At 42.8% G+C, this 20,068-nt stretch overlaps 1 protein-coding gene across 1 annotated transcript in view; it reads right to left on the reverse strand.

Annotated features, from left to right (window-relative positions):
- The window catches only part of SLC1A3 (solute carrier family 1 member 3), a 95,253-nt gene that overhangs the window by 22,244 nt on the left and 52,941 nt on the right, over window positions 1-20,068 (reverse strand). Inside the window, exon 4 of the mRNA XM_077281616.1 lies at window positions 524-728. Within this exon, the coding sequence (XP_077137731.1) occupies window positions 524-728 (205 nt within the window). The remainder of the gene's footprint in view (window positions 1-523; window positions 729-20,068) is intronic.

The raw sequence follows: 20,068 nt of genomic DNA on the forward strand, positions 1-20,068 counted from the left end.
TAAAATATATCATACAAAATCTAATATTTAATATAGTATAATAGAAAATAATATGTAATGTATAATACATATAATCTAAAATGTATATTATAACTTTCTAATATATTACATGTGTGGTATAGAATATATATAATATATTAGATTTATATATATAAATATATATTTATATACACAATATATTAGAATATTATATATATAATACATTAGAATGTTATGTTATATATAATATATAATAAATATATATTAGATTAATTTATATTTATTATTTATAGATGAAATAGATAATATAAAATATAATATTTAATATAATATAGTACAATACAATTTAAAATGTAATATCATGTATAATATAATTTAACACAAAATAATATAGTGCAATATAATTTATACCATAATATAATATATTGTATATAGTCATGCAATGAAAAGAAGTGTGATGTATACCTGATACCTGAGGAAGCCAAAAGGCCCCTCTGTCACATAAGAAGACACCACAAACGGATACTGCTAAATAATAACGCACCTGATTAAATCAAGGAAAGCGTCCGCAGCGGTTACTTGCTCAATTTTGCCCTCCCGATGCATTTTCTCTTTGCTGCCCTTCCCGGGGTGGATGATGATGACGATGATAATTCCAATGATTACTGCAATGACCGTTGTTGTCATGTAGTAAACGACAGCTCGGATTCCCATCTTCCCAGATGCCTTACTGTCCAATGCTGCCATGCCTAAAAAGAAAAAAATAATAATTTAAATATATCCTGGACCTGGAAATAAGGAAAAGGTAAGTGACGTAGTGTGGGATACCAGCAGCAAGTATTCTACCCACTAGCCCAGTAATAATGCTCCTTGAGTTCCCCCTTTAAGACAAATTATGCCTCCCTAAGTGCCCCATTAAAGGTAAGGATGCCCCCTGAGTATTTCTCGCGAAACTAATAATAGACCTTTGTGCCACCCAATGCAAAAAAATAAGGTTTACACTTATTCCAGTGATGTCCTTGCACCACTTGCACAGGGAGCCTGCAATGGGAGCCTACTCTGGGAGTCTAGTCTGCACTGGGAGTGTGCGCTGGGAGCCTGCACTGGGAGTGTGCGCTGGGAGCCTGCACTGGAAGCTTGCACTGGGAGTCTGCACTGGGAGCCTGCAGTGGGAGCCTGCACTGGGAGCCTGCACTGGGATCCTGCACTGGGAGTCTAGTCTGCACTGGGAGTGTGCACTGGGAGTCTGCACTGGGAGTCTGCACTGGGAGCCTGCACTGGGAGTCTGCACTGGAAGCTTGCACTGGGAGTCTGCACTGGGAGCCTGCACTGGGAGCCTGCACTGGGAGTGTGCACTGGGAGCGTGCACTGGGAGCGTGCACTGGGAGCCTGCACTGGGAGCCTGCACTGGGAGCCTGCACTGGGAGTCTAGTCTGCACTGGGAGTGTGCACTGGGAGCCTGCACTGGGAGCCTGCACTAGGAGCCTGCACTGGGAGTCTAGTCTGCACTGGGAGTGTGCACTGGGAGTGTGCACTGGGAGCCTGCACTGGGAGCCTGCACTGGGAGCCTGCACTGGGAGCCTGCACTGGGAGTCTAGTCTGCACTGGGAGTGTGCACAGGGAGTGTGCACTGGGAGCCTGCACTGGGAGTCTAGTCTGCACTGGGAGTGTGCACTGGGAGCCTGCACTGGGAGCCTGCACTAGGAGCCTGCACTGGGAGTCTAGTCTGCACTGGGAGTGTGCACTGGGAGTGTGCACTGGGAGCCTGCACTGGGAGCCTGCACTGGGAGCCTGCACTGGGAGTCTAGTCTGCACTGGGAGTGTGCACAGGGAGTGTGCACTGGGAGCCTGCACTGGGAGTCTAGTCTGCACTGGGAGTGTGCACTGGGAGCCTGCGCTGGGAGCCTGCACTGGGAGTCTTCACTGGGAGCCTGCACTGGGAGCCTGCACTGGGAGCCTGCGCTGGGAGCCTGCACTGGGATGCTGACGTCTAATAGACCATATGTCTACAGCTGCCGGTGGCCCACAGGTTGGAGAGTGTTGGGGCTTGCAGGCTATGGTTCCATGGTCTACCACAGGATTCAACCATATCAGCATCATGTTGTTACCGATACATTTCAAAGTGGCGCTTCATGGGGATCCAGGACACCCAAAAAATGTATTCTGAAATGTTGCACCTTTAAGAATTTTGTTCCCAGGATCTCTCCACCACCCTTCCCCCCATGTTATGCCACTTAGAGGTAGGTTCTTGGTTTGATTCCCTGACTCTCTATTTCCATGACCCATGGCCATTTCTCCACCCTTTTGTTTGTTACAAAGATCCTCAGGGGAGGGGAGTCCTGCGCACATTTACCACCCTAAATAGCTATAGTTCTACTACTTTTCTTCAAGAGCCCCAGAGGAGATGCATGGCCTGCATGTACAGCAGGAGCAGACACACCAAATATGTAATCTTTTTCATAGTGAATTTCATGATGTACAATTACTTAGTCTTACAGTGTTGCCCTATAGCAACGGAGCCAAAGGAGATCAAGGGTTCCCAAAAACAATTCTTGCACATCAGCCCTCTTCTTATATGTATGTGTCTGCACCATAATAATTGAGATCTATAGAGGCCATGAGTAGCCATTACACTATGAAAAGGAGTTTCCCAGCTGCAGTTGAAAAAAAAACAAGCAAACTGTGCTTTACTCACCCTCCCTAGGTCCATCACTGGTTCTCAGTCACTGCTCCTGGTGTCTGTTATTGTCTGCAGCGAGAGTATTCCCTACACAGCACTGCAGCCAATCAATTCTGCTTGTGTTGATGGCATGAACTCACTGATTGGTTGCAGTACTGTTGACATGACACCAGCACTGCACATAATAATAGACACCAGAAGCAGTGTCGGACACTTAGTGTTGGACCTGGGGATGGTGAATAAAGGTCAATTTGCTTTTTTTCAAAACTGAAACCGGAAAACTACTTTAATATACACTAAGACAAGGATAGGCTCGACTTTGTACCATCTCTGTTGCTATTGGGTGGGACAAACTCCCCAAACTCCGCCCTAGAGGAACTGCAACTTAGAAGGAATGGTCCAATGAGAACGAAGGGCAAAAAAAACTCAACAAACTCTTTTATCTTGTGGATGTAACTTAGTGAGTTATCTGCATTTTTGGGATATTATGGTTGATCCGTCGGTTAATATGGCCGTTTACCCATATGGGGACGAACATTCCAGTGCTGAGAACTCTTAAGTGAGGACGTCCGAATAGAAAACCTTCTGTTCAGCGTCTATTCACCCGGACTTTGTTCTGGGCTGATGTAGAGTGAAACTGGATTTTTTCCCTACCTCGTGGCCCCCAGAAGGGCTTGTTAGGTCTTTATCTCGGCTCAGTGTGACCGTTTCACACTCGCTTAAGGAGAAAGGGGCCGGGAGCCGAATAGAAAGAGAGGGGATTGAGGGAGATTTTTCTTGTTTGCAAGTTCTGTTTATCCCTCACGTCATCCCTTTCACCATTGGAGTGCAGCGCAGGGAGAGAAATCGCTCGCACCACACTTGGCATTGCTGGGGCAACAAGAGCGGCATCCTTGTTTGTGGTGTCCATTGGCGCTGCAAGTTTCCCAGGGCCCGTCACAGACGAGAGCGGGGGGCAGACGGGGGCATGGCGATGAATGCAGTATTAGGGATGTGGGAGAGAGATTCGCAGGGGATTAAAGGAGAACATACATCTCCTCGCAACAATGGAGGCTTTTGCTAGCGGCCAGTGAAAGAGAGAAGGACGGATACAAAGCCCCATGGCACATGACGGATACAGAACTAACTTTATTGCACCTCCATCAAGTGTCCGTGTCAGATTTCCATTCAGCGCTGACAGTGATTAGTACTGCGTATAACACTGAGCGTTTGTGACAGTCGCAGGCGCCAAAATATACAACGACGCGTTTATACAGTGCGGCCGGCGGGATCTTTAATAGTGGGAAAGGGGGTCCGGTTTTATATACGTAAAACATAATTATTCTATCGTAAAAATAGAATACAAGGTTTTAATTTTTGCTTGCTGTCAGTAAATGAGAACACTCTTACATAAACTCTGCTGATACAATGTATCCAGTGCAGACAATGCTCTGTGAGCTAAACATCCAGAACTCCAGAATGATACATTGTGTAAATGAAATGTTCTATTACATTCTAATACACTAAATTGAGTATTCTCGTATCCATCTAGAGGCAATAATCCTGCACATGGCTCTCAGCTGAGAAATGATACAATTATACCCAGTGTACACAATGCTCTGTGAGCTAAACATCCAGATCTCCAGACTGATACAATGTATAAACGAAATGTTCTATTACATTCTAATACACTAAATTAAGAATTCTCGGATCCATGTAGACCCAGTAATCCTATAGATTGCTCGCCCTGCTCTCAGCTGAGAAATGATACAATTATACCCAGTGCAGACAATGCTCTGTGAGCTAAACATCCAGAACTCCAGAATGATACATTGTGTAAATGAAATGTTCTATTACATTCTAATACACTAAATTGAGAATTCTCATATCCATCTAGAGGCAATAATCCTGCACATGGCTCTCTGCTGAGAAATGATACGATTATACCCAGTGCAGACAATGCTCTGTGAGCGAAACATCCAGATCTCCTGACTGATACGATGTATAAACAAAATGTTCTATTACATTCTAATACACTAAATTGAGTATTCTCGTATCCATCTAGAGCCAGTAATCCTGTACATTGCTTGCCCTGCTCTCAGCTGAGAAATGATACAATTATACCCAGTGTACACAATGCTCTGTGAGCTAAACATCCAGATCTCCAGATTGATACATTGTGTAAATGAAATGTTCTATTACATTCTAATACACTAAATTGAGTATTCTCGTATCCATCTATAGTCAGTAATCCTATAAATTGCTCGCCCTGCTCTCAGCTGAGAAATGATACGATTATACCCACTGCAGACAATGCTCTGTGAGCTAAACACATCAGCATTCTCTCTACTTGACTGCTACAATTTATCAGTGCAGTTAAAGAGCTTTACCCCCCCCCCCCCAAAAACAAGTCATGCCCTATCCATATGATAGAGGATGACTTGCTGATTGGTGGCATCCAACTGCTAAGACCCCCATGGATCCGGGGATCATGGCTCTGGAACCCCAAGAAAGGGGATTTGCAGTCCTGTCCTTATGCACATTTTTGACCTCCGCTCCATTCATTGTCTATGGGACTGTGGAAATAGAGGGGCACTGCTCCATAGAGAATGAATGAAGTAAAGTCAAGCATGCGTGACTGACTCCACTCAGATGGGGCTGCAGAGACTGTGCTCAGGGTTCCAAAGCCCTGATCTTGGTATTACTGGAGGTCCCAGCGGTCCGATCCCCAGCAATCAGTAACTTTTCCCTTATCCTATAGATAGGGAATAACTTGCTATTTTTGGAAATAATCCTTTAAAATTACATCTCTGTTTTTGTTGCACTGAGGGATGTGCTGACCAGCGCTTCGTCACATGTAAAGTTACCCCTCGGTCTTATAGATAGGTATCGCCGAAGAATGGAGTGGCGGTGTGCATGCTTGACCGCGGCTCCATTCATTGTCTATGGTACTGCTGAAGATAGGTGAGTGCTGTATTCTACTTTCTTCCACAGTTCCATAGTCAATGAATGGAGCCAGCAAGCTCACTTTTGCTCCCTTTGGATGGAGCTCTGTATTGCCACATTCTCTGTATCCAAAGCCCCCATTCTCAGGATCGATTGGGATCCCACAGGTCAAACCCTTAGCAATCAGTAAGTTACTTTTAATTGAGTAAATAATTGATGGCTGGCCAAAGGACCCTCCGTATCAGCCATCAAACCCCTGGTAACAGTCAGAGTGTAGGACCCCAAAACAAAGACAACAATAAGACACCCAATATCAACCATCAAACCTATAGAAACAGTCACAATATAGGACTCCAAAAAATAATGACAACCATAGGATCTCCAAAATCGGTCATCAAACCGACAGTAACAGTCAAAGTATAGGTCCCCCAAAAACACAGACCACCATAGAACCTCCAATATCTTGGAGCTTTGCTAAGTGTAGGACTTCCAAGGCAAAGATGACCAAAGGACCCCCAATATCAGTTACCAAACCCATCGTAACGGTCACAATATAGGACCCCCAATAACACTGATCGCCGTATAGCCCCTAATATCAGTCAAGCCGATAGTAACAATCATACTGACAACCATAGGATTCTCAATATCAGCCATCAAACTCATCATAACAGTCACAGTATAGGACTCCAAAATACTGCCAACCATAGAACCCCATTATCAGCCAAAAAGCCCATAGTCACAATCACAGTATAGGACACCCGAAAATACTGCCAACCATAGAACCCCAATATCAGCCATCACACTCATAGTCACAATCACAGTATAGGACTCCAAAAACTGCAAACCATAGAACCCCAATATCAGCCATCAAACTCATCATCTAACAGTCACAGTATAGGACACCCGAAAATACTGCCAACCATAGAACCCCAATATCAGCCATCAAACTCATCATCTAACAGTCACAGTATAGGACACCCAAAAATACTGCCAACCATAGAACCCCATTATCAGCCAAAAAGCCCATAGTCACAATCACAGTATAGGACACCCAAAAATACTGCCAACCATAGAACCCCATTATCAGCCAAAAAGCCCATAGTCACAATCACAGTATAGGACACCCGAAAATACTGCCAACCATAGAACCCCAATATCAGCCATCAAACTCATCATAACAGTCACAGTATAGGACTCCAAAATTCTGCCAACCATAGAACCCCAATATCAGCCATCATACCCATAGTCACAATCACAGTATAGGACACCCGAAAATACTGCCAACCATAGAACCCCAATATCAGCCATCAAACCCATAGTCACAATCACAGTATAGGACACCCGAAAATACTGCCAACCACAGAACCCCAATATCAGCCATCAAACTCATAGTCACAATCACAGTATAGGACACCCGAAAATACTGCCAACCATAGAACCCCAATATCAGCCATCAAACTCATCATCTAACAGTCACAGTATAGGACACCCAAAAATACTGCCAACCACAGAACCCCAATATCAGCCATCAAACTCATAGTAAAAGACACGGTATAGAACCCCCCAAAATACTGCCAGCCATAGAACCCGAATATCAGCCATCAAACTCATAGTAATAATCACAGTATAGGACTTCCAAAAACTGCCAACCATAGAACCCCAATATCAGCCAAAAAGGCCATAGTCACAATCACAGTATAGGACCCCCCAAAATACTGCCAACCAAAGAACCCCAATATCAGCCATCAAGCCCACAGTCACAGTATAGGACACCCCAAAACATTGTCTTCTGCTTACGCGCATGTATTTGAGGCTAAAAAAAAATAATTTCTACAATTGGATTTCAGTAAAAATTATGCATCGTTTGACTCTTACAGACTTTTTTCTTTCAACTTTAATGTAATCTGTGCTCATAAATCAATTAAAATTAAATCAGAAAATGACAGCTAAAAGGTTTACAAACTTCCCATATCAGACTGTCATAGCAGGCTCACTGATTGATTCTCAGTTAACTCATTTTTTGTCCAGGTCAGGCCAGATGGGTAGACCTGTCAACCGCCTACTACCTGCCGGCATCACTGGCTCTTTTGATTGCCCAGTCTTGTGCTATGTTGCATGTCCGTCTTGCCAGAAAGGTGACATCCCCCCAGGCTGGCTAATCAAAAGAGGATCTATTTATGCCGGCCGATAGGATGCAGTTTATATGGCTCATGATAAAGTACACAATTACAAATGTAAAAGTGGAGGGAGTTGAATTGGTCGGGAATAGTTTACCTAATACATTGACAGTGCATTGAGTTTGTAGGACAGTTTACATTCACACTTTGGTCAGCCCTTGAGTTGGTCAGGTATTGTTCAATTTCACACCTTAGTCAGCCCTTGAGTTGGTCAGGAATTGATAAACTTCACGCTTTGGTGGGCCCTTGAGTTGGTCAGGCATTGCTCAATTTCACACCTTGGTCAGCCCTTGAGTTGGTCAAGAATTGATAAACTTCACGCTTTGGTGGGCCCTTGAGTTGGTCAGGCATTGCTCAATTTCACACCTTGGTCGGCCCTTGAATTGGCCAGCTATTGTTCAATCTCACACTTTGGTCGGCCAATGTTAACTTTAACACATCACTAATTTAATTAAATTGTACTAATCCTAACTGCTATTCTCAGGTGAGGAGACCAAGACATTATGGTTTAAATTTGGGAAAATCACAAAATAAATCAGTTTCACATACTACTGTACCTGCTTTTTTTTTTTTACTAAAAACGCAGCAAAGCCTGATACCTGCCTTTTTTTGCTGCAGTTTTGTTCTTACTTATTGCTTTCTATGGGTGAAAAAAACCACTGCAAAAACGCTGAAAGAAGTGACATGCTGCAGTTTTAAAAAAGCAACAGTTTTCCAATTTAGTAAGGGGAAAAAAAAACAATGTGTGTGCATGAGATTTCTGAAATCTCATAGCTTTTGCTGGCACTGTCAAACACAGGTTAAAATTTGCATTAAAAAAAATGCAGAAAAAATGCAATGTGTGAATATAGCCTTGAGATCACCTCTGCCACGAGTGCATCTGTTTTTTAAGGTGAGAGGAGAGCAGGTCACAGCCAGAAACCTCTGGCGGCAGCTTGTCTTCCACAGAAAAAAAAGACTGGACATGTTGAAACCCAACATGCCTAATCCTTATTCCTTTGAAATCTGATATTGTGTCATCCTTACACATATGAGGGAGTCATAAGATCGTGCTGAAATTGTTGGATTTTTATGGCTTTCCTTTAATATATATGGACACCTTTACAGATTGTGCATTAAAGTCTTAAAGGGGTTGTCCAGATGAGTATATTTTCAACCTGGCATAAAAAAAAATAAAGCAAGTCCTACTAGCCTTTTCAATCCAAACACTTCCCAATTCCCCGACAGTCTCTGAATAATGTCGTGACACAGAAATATAATTGCTGCAGCCAATCATTGGTTGTACTGAGACAACTCTGTGGACAGTGATTGGCTGCAGTGGTGCAGAGCCGGAAGTACAGAGACGAGCAGAGGAATGGAAACAGCAGGCCTAGAAAGACATCATTTTGCAGATTGCAGAAGATTGCATCAGCCGTGGAGGGTTCACATGACGGGGGCAGTGTTTCCCCTAATTTCTTGCAACTCTCATACCACATGGCATAGCACAGCCAATCAGGAAGCACTATCAAAGTCTGTATAAAAGCAGAGGCAGGGAATGCAGCAGCAATTTTGGAGTGAATTCAGATGGTGAGAAGAGGATTAAACTTGCAGCTTAGCAATAGAGATAAGGAAACAAATTTCAATAAAGAAAAAATTGTAAGTAGAAAGTTCAAAAACATTTCAGAGCAAGTTTTTAGTTTTCATAAGGACGCACAAGTGATTATTTTTCCACGTAAAAAGAAGCACTAGAAATGAATGAACAAGAGGACGCAGCACTGGAAATAGTCACGGCCAAAAATAACTAATTGTGCTTTGTCAAGTATTTATGCCCAGTCATCCAAAACTAACATGTGGCCGAGGCCCCCTAATTGCAAGGCTTTTCTTTCGGATGGTTCACATCATGTCAGGGAGCAGGGAGGATGGTTCGCCCTCTATTCAGATTCATGTTCCTGCTTCTCATTCTTTTCACATTATCATTTTATCTAGATTATCAGGGGTCCGTAGACATCGGGAGAACATAGGGAGCAAGTTGCAGCTGGTGCCTAAAGTTGCCCCTGTGCCTCATAAGAAGACACCAGTATTATGGATGGCACCGGGTGCTGGTGGCCCTGTGACAAATCTTCCCATCGGGGCCCAGAATCTTCACTATAAGCCTCACGATTCAACAGTCCTACTATGTAGCTGCATGGTTCCATAATTACCTGTCTATCAAGTTCAACATTCCCCAGACTTATCCCTTTGATCCAGGGGAAGACAAAACAAAACCCCCTGTAGTCAATTCTGTTTCGCATTTGGAGGGTTGAAATTCCTTCCAGACCCCACATGGCAGAAATATAATTTCTCTTGATCAATTAGACAACTTTCATCGTTATAATGATCGCCCTCAATGCTATCATTGTATATGCAATTACCATCACTTGGGCTAGGTCTTTACAAAGTTTGATCGCTCTAACTGTAAAGAATCCTTTTCTTTATGAACGAATGATTGCCTGACATTAAGAGGGAGAAATTCCTTCCGGACTCTACATGGCAAAAAGAGCTTTTCCGTTGGTCAATTAAGCAACCTTCATCGTTATAATGATCGCCCTCAATGCTGTCATTGTATATGAAATTACTATCTCTTGGGTAGGACATTACAAAGTTTGATTACTCTAGCTGTAAAGAACCCTTTCCTATAGTTATCTATAGAGGGGGGAAATTCCGTCCAGATCCTACATGGCAGATAGACATTTCCCTTGACTAGTTATGAACCGTTTTTCTTTATTATAATTAGCCATCAATGCTTTTATTGCATGCATGATTATTATTATGACACATTTTAATTGCCCTAACTGTAAAGAACCCTTTCCTATAATTATGTATAGAGGGGGGAAATTCCTTCCAGATCCTACATGGCAGATAGGCATTTCCCTTGGCTAGTTATGAACCGTTTTTCTTTATTAGAAATATTATCATTACACATTTTGATTGCCCTAACTGTAAAGAACCTTTTCCCATAATTATGTATAGATTGGGGAAATTTCATCCAGATCCCACATGGCAGATAGACATTTCCCTTGACAAGTTATGAACTGTTTTTCTTTATTATAATTAGCCATTAATGCTTTCATTGTATACATGATTATTATTATGACACATTTTGATTGCTCTAACTGTAAAGAACCCTTTCCTATAATTATGTATGGAGGGGAAAATTCCTTCCAAATCCCACATGGCTGATAGACATTTCCTTTGACTAGTTATGAACCGTTTTTCTTTATTATAATTAGCCATCAATGCTTTCATTGTATACATGATTATTATTATTACACATTTTGATTGCCCTAACTGTAAAGAACCCTTTCCTATAATTATGTATGGAGGGGGGAAATTCCTTCCAGATCCTACATGGCAGATAGACATTTCCCTTGACTAGTTATGAACCGTTTTTCTTTATTATAATTAGCCATCAATGCTTTCATTGTTTGCATGATTATTATCACTACACATTTTGATTGCCCTAACTGTAAAGAACCTTTTCTTATAATTATGTATGGAGGGGGGAAATTCCATCCAGTTCCCACATGGCAGATAGACATTTCCCTTGACTAGTTATGAACCGTTTTTCTTTATTATAATTAGCTATCAATGCTTTCATTGTATACGTGATTATTATTATGACACATTTTTATTGCTCTAACCGTAAAGAACCCTTTCCTATAATTATGTATGGAGGGGGGAAATTCCATCCAGATCCCACATGGCAGATAGACATTTCCCTAGACTAGCTATGAACCGTTTTTCATTATTATAATTAGCCATCAATGCTTTCATTGTATACATGATTATTATCATTACACATTTTGATTGCCCTAACTGTAAAGAACCCTTTCCTATAATTATGTATGGAGGAGGGAAATTCCTTCCAAATCCCACATGGCCGATAGACATTTCCCTTGACTAGTTAAGAACCGTTTTTCTTTATTATAATGAGCCATCAATGCTTTCATTGTATACATGATTATTATTATGAAACATTTTGATTGCCCAAACTGTAAAGAACCCTTTCCTATAATTATGTATGGAGGGGGAAATTCCTTTGAGATCCTACATGGCAGATAGACATTTCCCTTGACTAGTTATGAACCGTTTTTCTTTATTAAAAATATTATCATAACACGTTTTGATTGCCCTAACTGTAAAGAACCCTTTCCTATAATTATGTATAGATTGCAGAAATTCCATCCAGATCCCACATGGCAGATAGACATTTCCTTTGACAAGTTATGAACCGTTTTTCTTTATTATAATTAGCCATCAATGCTTTCATTGTATACATGATTATTATCATTAGACATTTTGATTGCCCTAACTGTAAAAACCCTTTCCTATAATTATGTATTAAGGGGGGAAATTCCTTCTTGATCCTACATGGCAGATAGACATTTCCCTAGACTAGCTATGAACCATTTTTCTTTATTATAATTAGCCATCAATGCTTTCATTGTATACATGATTATTATCACTACACATTTTGATTGCCCTAACTGCAAAGAACCCTTTCCTATAATTATGTATTAAGGGGGGAAATTCCTTCCAGATTCTGCATGGCAGATAGACATTTCCCTTGAGTAGTTATGAACCGTTTTTCTTTATTATAATTAGCCATCAATGCTTTCATTGTATACATGATTATTATCATTACACATGTTGATTGCCCTAACTGTAAAGAACCCTTTCCTATAATTATGTATGGAGGGGGGAAATCCCTTCCAGATTCTACATGGCAGATAGACATTTCCCTTGAGTAGTTATGAACCGTTTTTCTTTATTATAATTAGCCATCAATGCTTTCATTGTATACATGATTATTATCATTACACATATTGATTGCCCTAACTGTAAAGAACCCTTTCCTATATTGATGTATGATTGCCTCACATTAGGAGAAATTAATTCCTTCCAGATCCTACATAGAAATACTGAGCTGTTTTAAAAGGCAAATTGGACATAATTTCACAATAAAAAAAGGGACAGACAGAATTGTTGGCACCCTGAACTTAATATTTGGTTGCATCCTTTGGAATAACTAACTGCAATCAATAGCTTCCTATAACCATTAACTAGCTTCTTACACCTCTCACCTGGAATTTTGCACCACTTTTCTCTTGTAAACGGCTCCAGGTCTTTCATATGTGAAGGCGTCTTTTCCCAACAGTAATTTTAAGATCTCTCCACAGGTGATGAATGGAATTTAGATCCAGACTCATTGCTGCCACTTCAGCACTCTCCAACGCTTTGTTTACCTCCTGAGTGCTTCTTGAAGTATGTTTGCGGTCATTGTCCTGCTGGAAGACCCATGACCTACGACACAAACCCAGCTTTCTGACGTTGAACACTACATTGTGACCCAAAATCCTTTGGTAATCTTCAGATTTCATGATGCCTTGCACACAGTCAAGTCATCCAGTGCCAGAGGCAGCAAAACAGCCCCAAAACATTTGTGAACCTCCACCATATTTGACTGTAGGTACTGTGTTGTTTTCTTTGTAGGCATCATGCTGTTTTCTGTAAACAGTAGAATGATGTGCTTTACGAAAAAGCTCTATCTTGGTCTCATCTGTCCACAAGACACTTTTCCAGAACGATTTTGGCTTACTCATGTACATCTTGGCAGGCTGCACTCTAGCTTTTTTATGTCTCTGTGTCAGCAGTGGGGTCCTCCTGGGTCTCCTGCCATAGTGTTTCATTTCATTCACATGTGGACAAATAGTTTGCGCTGACACCGATGCACCCTGAACCTGCAGGGCAGCTTGAATTTCTTTGGAACTTGATTGGGGCTGCTTATCCACCATCCTTACTATATATACATCAATTTTTGTATCCCATCCACGTCTAGAGAGATTAGCTACAGCCCCATGGGTTGTAAGCTTCTTTGTTATGTTGGACAAAGGAACATCAAGATTTCTGGAGATGGACTTGTAACCTTGAGATTGTTGATATTGTTCAACAATTTTGTTTCTCAAGTCCTCAGACAGTTCTCTTCTCCTCTTTCTGTTCTCCATGCGTTGTGTGACACAATACAAAGACTGAGTCACGTTCTCCCCTTTTTATCTGGTTTCAGGGGTGATTTTCATATTGCCCGCACCTGTTACTTGCCAGAGGTGAGTTTGAAAGAGCATCACATGTTTGAAACAAAGTTGTTTGCTCACAATTTTGGAAAGATGCCAACAATTTTGTCCAGCCCATTTTGGGTTTTGTGTGTGAAATTATGTCCAGTTTGCCTTTTTTCTTGTCTTGTTCTAATACACACAAAGGAAATAAACGTGTATAACAAAACATGTGTAATTGTGATAATTTTCTTTGAGAAATGCTTCATTTTTTTGAACAATTTCAAGGATGCCAACACCTCTATGATAAACTGTCCATACATTGCACAGCAATCTTTAATTGCTACAATTTTTACTAGTCTTATAACAATAGTTTTCACACCTTAAGATACACTAGTGACCAGGACATGGTACTAGTATTATCTCTATGCAGTTATACCTTGAGACGTCACTGATACGTTTTAATATGGGAGTCTATGGGCAACATACGACTAAAAATAAATCTAAGCTGTGTTTATACAATATATAGTACGTCTGATGCAAGGATCGGGTGTGATGTGAACAAAGCCTTAATTCCCGCTGAAAGGGGTATTCCAGCCTTGGTCAGAAAGGATGTCGGGGCATTTGTCCACCAAAGGACCCATTGTAAAAAAAAACTATATCACATGGCATACATTTTTTTTGCAGTGGCACTCTGTAAAATAAATGGTATGCGGAGGCACCATGGCCAGATGGAGGATGAAACAGCACACCTTTGACAATGTGTTTTCGGAAAAGCGTATCCTTCAGTCTGAGAGCTTAGACACTTTTTAACTTTCCTTAACAGTTTCGAAAAAGTGCTTCAACTTTTTTAAGCCAAAATCCACTTGGGGATGAACAGACTCGGCCATCTTGATCGCATCAGAGGAAAACACGAACAACTAGTATGTCCTGACCCTTCCATATGATGACCCCCATAGGCTGGCAATCTCTGTCTTCCCCAAATAGAGAGATCAGTTTGGATTAAGATGCAAAATTTATTTTTAGAGGCCATCTGACGTGACACATCATTTATTAAATCACTTGCTCGCAACCTGCGCTGTTTGGAATTGACTGAAGTCTTCTCTTTCCTCATATCACTCCACAAACCGGGAAAATTTCCCAGGTCTCTCAAAGGAGGAAAAGAAACATTTTGCCTTCTAGTAGCAGCACCCGTAACTGTATATAAAAAAAAAAAAAGATGGATATGGAATGGGGTCTAGCAACATCAGCAGTAGATATAGAAAAAGAGGGAGAGGCTGGAGAGTTAGGTAATGCACAGGTATATGACACCAAGTGGCAAAAGAATGTATAACTACAACATGGTAGTCTACATTATGTTGATCTCTATAGCATAAATGTCACACCCTGCCATCTCCCCCATCTCCTTCCTGGGTGTCCTCCTCTCTTGTACCTCCCCGAGTGTCCTCCTATGCTACCTTCCCTCTACTTCCCTTGGTGTCTTTCTCTTCTATAGCCTTTCCTTTGTCACTTCTGGGTTTCCTCCTACTCTACAGCCTTCCCCTTATCGCTCTCTGGATGTCCTCCTCTGAGTCTTGCCCTTATCCCTCCCAGGTATCCACTTTCCCTGCAGCCCTACCCTTTTTCTGCCTGATGGCCTCATCCTCTGAAATCCTTCTCTTTTTACTCCAGGCTGTTCTTCCCCTCTACAGTCTTCCCCCTGTCCCTCCTGGGTGTCCTCCTTCTTTGCTGCCATTCCCTTTTTCCTGCCTGAGTATCCTCCTCCTCTGCAGCCTTCACCTTATCATTCCTGGTGTATCTTTCTCCTCTGCAGGCCTCCACTTGTTCCTCTCAGGTGACCTTATACTCTGCAGCCCTCCTGTTGCTCCTCCTGGGTGTACTTCTCTGCAGCCTCCCATCTATCCATCCCAGGTATCCTCCTTCTCCACAATCTTCCCTTAGTTCCTCCCCTGGTGTCCTCTGTTATGATCCGGTGACCTTGGAGCCGCATGAGAGACTTTCTCAGGAGTAGGTGGTACCTGTACTGACCGCAAACCCTAAACTGACACCGCAAGTAGAAGTAGCCGTGGGGTGTGCCTAACCCGTCCTAGACACCTCGACACAGCCGGAGGACTAAATACCCCTATAGATGGAATTGGGAATCCTATCTTGCCTCAGAGCAGAACCCCAAAGGATAGGCAGCCCCCCACAAATATTGACTGTGAGTATAAGAGGAAAGACACACGCAGGCAGGCAGAAAAACAGAATTTAGCAAAAGAGGCACTTCTAGCTAAATAGAAAAGGATAGGACAGAATTCTAAGCGGTCAGTATTAAAATCCTTAAAAGATCCACAGCAGAAAATACAAATATTCTACATCTAACTAAAGACATAGCAAGTATATCTGCAACTCCTGAGAATCCAGCATGACTGAAAAATCCAAACAAAGTCTAAGCTGGACAAAAACACAAATGAATTGCACTGAAATACAAGCACACAGCATGTGTGCACAGAGACAAAAAAACAGACACTTATCTTAGCTGAATTGGCAGCAGAGCATGAGGAACCAGAGAGAGATGCAATCCCTCCAAGAACAATGGACAACTGGCCAGGAGTAATGGATCCTGCACACCTAAATACCTAGTAGAGCTGCAATCAGCAGAAACACCTGCCCTGGATTACAACCCCAAGACAACTGCACTACCACTAACAACCACCGGAGGGAGCCCAAGAGCAGAATTCACAACAGTACCCCCCCCCCTTGAAGAGGGGTCACCGAACCCTCACCAGAGCCCCTAGGCCGATCAGGACGAGCCAGATGAAAGGCACGGACCAAATCAGCAGCATGGACATCAGAGGCAAAAACCCAAGAATTATCCTCCTGGCCATAACCCTTCCATTTGACAAGGTACTGAAGCTTCCACCTCAAAAGGCGAGAATCCAAAATCTTCTCAACCACATACTCCAACTCCCCATCAACCAACACAGGAGCAGGAGGATCAACAGAGGGAACAACGGGCACCACATATTTCCGCAATAAAGATCTATGGAAAACATTATGGATGGCAAAAGAGGCCAGAAGGGACAAACGAAAAGACACCGGATTGATAATCTCAGAAATCCTATAAGGACCAATAAACCGAGGCTTAAACTTAGGGGAAGAAACCTTCATAGGAACATGACGGGAAGACAACCAGACCAAATCCCCAACCCGAAGCCGGGAACCAACACACCGACGACGGTTAGCAAAACGCTGAGCCTCCTCCTGAGACAACACCAAATTGTCCACCACATGAGCCCAAATCTGCTGCAACCTGTCAACCACAGAATCCACACCAGGACAATCAGAAGGCTCAACCTGCCCCGATGAAAAACGAGGATGAAAACCAAAATTACAAAAGAAGGGCGAAACCAAGGTAGCCGAACTAGCCCGATTATTAAGGGCAAACTCGGCCAATGGCAAGAAAGCCACCCAATCATCCTGATCAGCAGACACAAAGCATCTCAAATAAGTTTCCAAAGTCTGATTAGTTCGCTCGGTTTGGCCATTTGTCTGAGGATGAAATGCAGAAGAAAAAGACAAATCAATGCCCAGCCTAGCACAAAAGGCCCGCCAAAACCTAGAAACAAACTGGGAACCTCTGTCGGACACAATATTCTCCGGAATACCATGCAAACGAACCACATGCTGAAAAAACAACGGAACCAAATCAGAAGAGGAAGGCAATTTAGGCAAAGGCACCAAATGAACCATCTTAGAGAATCGGTCACAAACAACCCAGATAACCGACATCCTCTGGGAAACCAGAAGATCTGAAATAAAATCCATAGAAATATGCGTCCAGGGCCTCTCAGGGACCGGCAAAGGCAAAAGCAACCCACTAGCATGGGAACAACAAGGCTTGGCCCGCGCACAAGTCCCACAGGACTGCACAAAAGAACGCACATCACGCGACAAAGAAGGCCACCAAAAGGACCTACCAACCAAATCTCTGGTACCAAAAATACCAGGATGGCCTGCCAACACAGAACAATGAACCTCAGAAATCACTCTACTAGTCCATCTGTCAGGAACAAACAGTTTGCCCACTGGACAGCGGTCAGGTTTGTCAGCCTGAAATTCCTGCAGAACCCGTCGCAAATCAGGGGAAATGGCCGAAAGGACCACCCCTTCCTTCAGAATGCCGACCGGTTCCAGTACCTCAGGAGAATCAGGCAAAAAACTCCTAGAGAGGGCATCAGCCTTAATATTCTTAGAACCCGGAAGATACGAGACCACGAAATCAAAACGGGAGAAAAACAAGGACCATCGAGCCTGTCTAGGATTCAGCTGTTTGGCAGACTCGAGGTAAATCAGATTTTTATGATCGGTCAAGACCACAATACGGTGCTTGGCTCCCTCAGCCAATGTCGCCATTCCTCAAACGCCCACTTCATAGCCAACAACTCCCGATTGCCGACATCATAATTGCGTTCAGCAGGCGAAAACTTACGGGAAAAGAAGGCACACGGTTTCATCAAGGAACCAACAGAATTCCTCTGAGACAAAACGGCCCCTGCCCCAATCTCAGAAGCGTCAACCTCAACCTGAAACGGAAGAGAAACATCCGGCTGACGCAACACCAGGGCAGAAGTAAATCGGCGTTTAAGCTCCTGAAAGGCAGAGACCGCCACAGAGGACCAATTCGTTACATCAGCGCCTTTCTTCGTCAAATCGGTCAGGGGTTTAACCACACTGGAGAAGTTAGCAATGAAACGGCGATAAAAATTAGCAAAGCCCAAAAATTTCTGAAGGCTCTTCACGGATGTGGGCTGAATCCAATCATGAATGGCCTGAACCTTAACCGGATCCATCTCCATAGATGAGGGAGAAAAAATGAAGCCCAAAAAAGAAACCTTCTGCACTCCAAAGAGACACTTAGACCCCTTCACAAACAAAGCATTATCACGAAGGATCTGAAATACCATCCTGACCTGTTTCACATGAGACTCCCAATCATCGGAAAAAATCAAGATATCATCCAAATATACAATCATGAATTTATCAAGATAATTCCAGAAGATATCACGCATGAAGGACTGAAAAACAGATGGAGCATTAGAGAGTCCGAATGGTATCACAAGATATTCAAAATGGCCTTCGGGCGTATTAAATGCAGTTTTCCATTCATCACCCTGCTTAATACGAACAAGATTATATGCCCCCCGAAGGTCAATCTTAGTAAACCAACTAGCCCCCTTAATCCTGGCAAACAAATCAGAAAGCAAAGGTAAAGGGTATTGAAACTTGACCGTGATCTTATTCAAGAGGCGATAATCAATACAGGGTCTCAAGGAGCCATCCTTCTTAGCAACAAAAAAAAATCCCACTCCCAACGGTGAAGAAGGTGGCCGAATATGTTCCTTCTCACTCCGCATGGCGGTATGTTCAGGCACAGACAGGTTGAAAAGTCAGCCCTTGGGAAACTTACAGCCTGGAATCAAGTCAATAGCACAATCACAGTCCCTATGCGGTGGAAGGGAACTGGACTTGGGCTCAGGGTCATCAAATACATCCTGAAAATCAGACAAAAACTCTGGAACCTCAGAAGAGGTGGAAGAGGAGATTGACATCAAAGGAACGTCATTATGAACCCCCTGACACCCCAACTAGTCACAGACATAGACTTCCAATCTAACACAGGATTATGTATCTGCAACCATGGAAAACCCAGCACAATAGCATCATGCAAATTATGCAACACCAGAAAACGACAATCTTCCTGATGGGCTGGCGCCATGCACATGGTCACCTGTATCCAAAACTGGGGTTTATTTTTAGCCAAAGGTGTAGCATCAATGCCCCTTAAAGGAATAGGGTTCTGCAAAGACTGCAAGGGGAAACCACAACGCCTGGCAAATTCAAAGTCCATTAAGTTCAAAGCGGCGCCTGAATCCACAAACGCCATGACAGAAAATGGATCCTGCACACCTAAATACCTAGTAGAGCTGCAATCAGCAGAAACACCTGCCCTGGATTACAACCCCAAGACAACTGCACTACCACTAACAACCACCGGAGGGAGCCCAAGAGCAGAATTCACAACAGTCCTCCTCCTCTGTAGCCTTCTCCTTATCCCTCCTAAGTATCCTACTCCTCTACATTCTTCCCCTTGTTCCTCCTGAGTATCCTTCGTCTCTGCAGCCCTCTCCTTGTTCTTTCTGGGTATCCTTATCCTCTTCAGCCCCTTCCCTTGTTCCTCCTGGGTGTCCTTATTCTCT

This window comes from Ranitomeya variabilis, chromosome 1, assembly GCF_051348905.1.
Source record: "Ranitomeya variabilis isolate aRanVar5 chromosome 1, aRanVar5.hap1, whole genome shotgun sequence".
Lineage (NCBI taxonomy): Eukaryota > Metazoa > Chordata > Amphibia > Anura > Dendrobatidae > Ranitomeya > Ranitomeya variabilis.